Source organism: Centruroides sculpturatus, unplaced genomic scaffold (genome assembly GCF_000671375.1).
Source record: "Centruroides sculpturatus isolate CEXI.00-Female unplaced genomic scaffold, Cexi_2.0 scaffold282, whole genome shotgun sequence".
NCBI classification, from domain to species: domain Eukaryota; kingdom Metazoa; phylum Arthropoda; class Arachnida; order Scorpiones; family Buthidae; genus Centruroides; species Centruroides sculpturatus.
The window spans coordinates 252,038-255,613 of record NW_019384528.1 but is presented as its reverse complement, the minus strand read 5'-3'; the positions used below and the strand labels follow the sequence as shown (position 1 = coordinate 255,613).

At 23.2% G+C, this 3,576-nt stretch overlaps 1 protein-coding gene across 2 annotated transcripts in view; it reads right to left on the bottom strand.

Moving 5' to 3' along the window:
• Nucleotides 1-3,576, bottom strand: part of LOC111622930 — a 98,535-nt gene that overhangs the window by 22,530 nt on the left and 72,429 nt on the right. For both annotated transcript variants that reach the window (XM_023365397.1, XM_023365398.1), the window contains exon 6: nucleotides 1,705-2,646. In XM_023365397.1, coding sequence (XP_023221165.1) covers nucleotides 1,705-2,646 — 942 coding nt within the window. The remainder of the gene's footprint in view (nucleotides 1-1,704; nucleotides 2,647-3,576) is intronic.

Below are 3,576 nucleotides of genomic sequence, written 5' to 3'. Positions count from 1 at the left end.
CAGAAATATCTAATGCAAGATGAAAAAATAATTTTACAAATTATCATCAGTTGAAATTTTTGTATTCAAGAGAACTGTCAAAAATTTATAGTAATTAGCAGATACAGATAATAAATGTTTTAAAGATATAAAATATATAAAATATTTAGTAAAATTTTTCCCTAATTTAACTTATTTAGTGGCACAAAGAATGTTTATAATTTCGCTCAGCTTTAGATATGCATAATAGCAATCTTTTTATAATGAAAAGAATCCTTCATTCCAATGCCATATGTTAAAAGAGTTCAAATCAAACAAATATGAAGACAGTATTAAAAAAAATAATAACCATACCATTCTGTTGTTCTTAGAATATTACATATCTAAACTAAATATTTGAGATAAATGAAAGTGAACTTCATAATGACTATTATTTTAAACATTGAAAGGTCTTACCAAGATTGTTCTTTTATGATGTGCATAACAGAACTGTTTAATCTTAAGTATTAACAATTTTCATAATTCCATGAGTAATCATTAATTATTCAGATCAGTGTTTTTGTTTGATTTCATAATCCATAATAAACTTCCATAACTTCTGATAATTATACTGAATACAGTACATTTTTTAGCTTGTAATTAATTTTGAAAATTAATTTTATAAAATAATGTGATAGATATTTCTACAGAAATGTTGAAATATATGGAGTTTAGTTAAAAATACTTTATTGTTATAAATTTGATTTCTCAACTATTACTAAAACTGTAGAGAATTTTCTATAGCTAAATTATAGCAAAAATTATATAATTTACAAATTCTTCATATGTATGTATTTGTTATATACATGTTTAAATTCCAAAATATTTAAATTTTCTAATATCTATTCAATATCTTAATAACATTGCTGCTTATCTCCTAATACAGGNTATAAAATGTGTTTCTAATAATAATATTTTTAAAATGTAATTTTTAAATAATACATATAAACCATTAAACAAATATTTAAACATGTATTTAACTTATTTAAGTAAAGTAATTTATAATCTAACTAAAGATTACTATTAAATTCATATTTATTACGATAACAGATAAGTTCTAAACTATTCCAAACAATATGTCTAAATTTCTGCATGAAAACCATGACAGTGTGAATTGATCTTAAGAAAACAACAGAATATATCATTATCTTTAAAATAATTATTTAATTTTACTTATACAATGTATCTGAATAATTATAGTCTTTAGTTTTTTTATATGTAAACCATGATTAAAAATTTAGATGCTTCTGAAGAAAAACAATTTTTAGAACAAGTGATTTTAAATATTAATCTTATAAAAATGACCAAAATAATAAAAATCATGCAAGATGAAAAAATAATTTTACAAATTATCATCAGTTGAAATTTTTGTATTCAAGAGAACTGTCAAAAATTTATAGTAATTAGCAGATACAGATAATAAATGTTTTAAAGATATAAAATATATAAAATATTTAGTAAAATTTTTCCCTAATTTAACTTATTTAGTGGCACAAAGAATGTTTATAATTTCGCTCAGCTTTAGATATGCATAATAGCAATCTTTTTATAATGAAAAGAATCCTTCATTCCAATGCCATATGTTAAAAGAGTTCAAATCAAACAAATATGAAGACAGTATTACATTAAAAAAAAAAGATATTAATTTTTAAAATATTTTAATTAAATTTAAAAGTAAATTCTTACTTTTCAATTCATCATCTGTTCCACTTGAATTTTTTCTTGATTTAACAAGTTTATCATCAACTTCATTTTGCTTCTTTAACCTTTTCTTGTTTAATAAAGTTTTAGATAAGGAAGGAGTGTTTGAATCTTTCCTTTTCAAAGAACGATAATGTTTTCTTGTAAGCAGCAATTTTTTGGAATCTGAAGTTTTGTCATCATCAACTTGTTTGCTATCAGGTATCAATGGAATATTGCTTTCAGCATTTTTTTCTTGATTTGTCTTTATGTGTTCTAAATTGGAATCTAAATTATTAGTCAATTCAGCAACTGGTAACTGTGTTTTGAATAATATATCAGTCATAAAATCTATGGATGAATTCTCAATGTTATTCAAATGTTCACTTTTACTAATTTTATCTTCATCATACAATAATATTTCTTTATTTTCATTTATGGCTTGATTTAAAGTTTCAGAGTTTGTAACTTTATTAGATGACCCAGGGTCAACTTGAGCAGTGTAAGTTAAATCAGTTTTATCAACATTTAATAGAGTTTTCTGATCAAAAATTTCATCATCACATAAATTTAACTTATTGGAATTTAAATTTTCAGAGTTGCTTATATCATCAGTTTTTAATGAAGGAATCTCATTAAGTTTAACGTCAAATGTTAGAGAAAGTTTATCCGAATATCTTTCACCATCGGCTAGATTAATTTTGTTGCTTGTTTCATCACATATTTTTTCAAGCTCGGAAATCAAAGATTCATCAAGTTCAATTTCAATATCAGTAGAATCTTCAAATTCAAAATTACATGTAGGCTTACATAGTTTAATATCTTTAGTTTCTAATTGCTCACTTATACCTGAGGTTAACTTATTAAAAGAATTCTGGATTAAATTTTCACAGCTTTTAGTACTTTTCTGAATTTCTTGACTAGATTCAGTTGAAGTAATTTCTTTATCTAAAAATAAAGTATTATTTTAAAATCACATTTAATTTAAATAATCAAAAAATCATACTTTTAAGGTAGTATCTAAATAAAATAATTGTTTTTTTCTTACAAATATTAATTTATAATATTTTAATTATAACCAAACTAATTAAATATATACTTAATATAATCAAATATAAAATATTGGCTATGACATGTCACAGATGCATGTCTGTTAGGAAAATGAGTTTGTTTATTGCTGAATATTTATTGATTGATGCTGTAATTCCCTGTACAATAACACAGAAGGTGTTCACAGTGGCAACCAATGACTTTTGTTACATAACATAAGCCTGATGATTATATTCTGCTAAACTCTTTGGAAGATAGAAGGAAGTTCTCTAATGTACAGACATTAGTTGCTGCTGTGACTATTCATCCTTCTGACTATATGCAGTTTTTCACTAAGTGAATCTTTGCAAAGCAAAAGTTTACAGCTTTCTTCTGCTTGTTTCCAGCCAAAAGTATAATAAGCAAATATCATCACTTTGACCAGTGAATCCGCACCTGATCTGTGAAACATCATCTCACTTACATCTTATATAAGGATGATATATAATGTAATGAACATAGTATGTATAAAATGATTTAGTTTTAAAAGGAAAAATATATCTACTCAAAAGAAAGATTATTTATAAATGATAACAGATGGATAACAAATTAGTTCCCATTAAACTACTGAAAAAAAGAAATAAAAATTAAACCAAATATTTATTTTTTGGATTCACCAAACTCTGAACTAGTAATTTAATTTGGTAATTGGCTTAACTTAATAAATTGGGTTGGTTGATTGCTTATATATATACATAAAAATATAAAAAATATAAAAATATTTTGAGAAATAATAATAATTAAATTTTTATTACTATACATGAAAAATATGTTAAAGTTAATTCTATA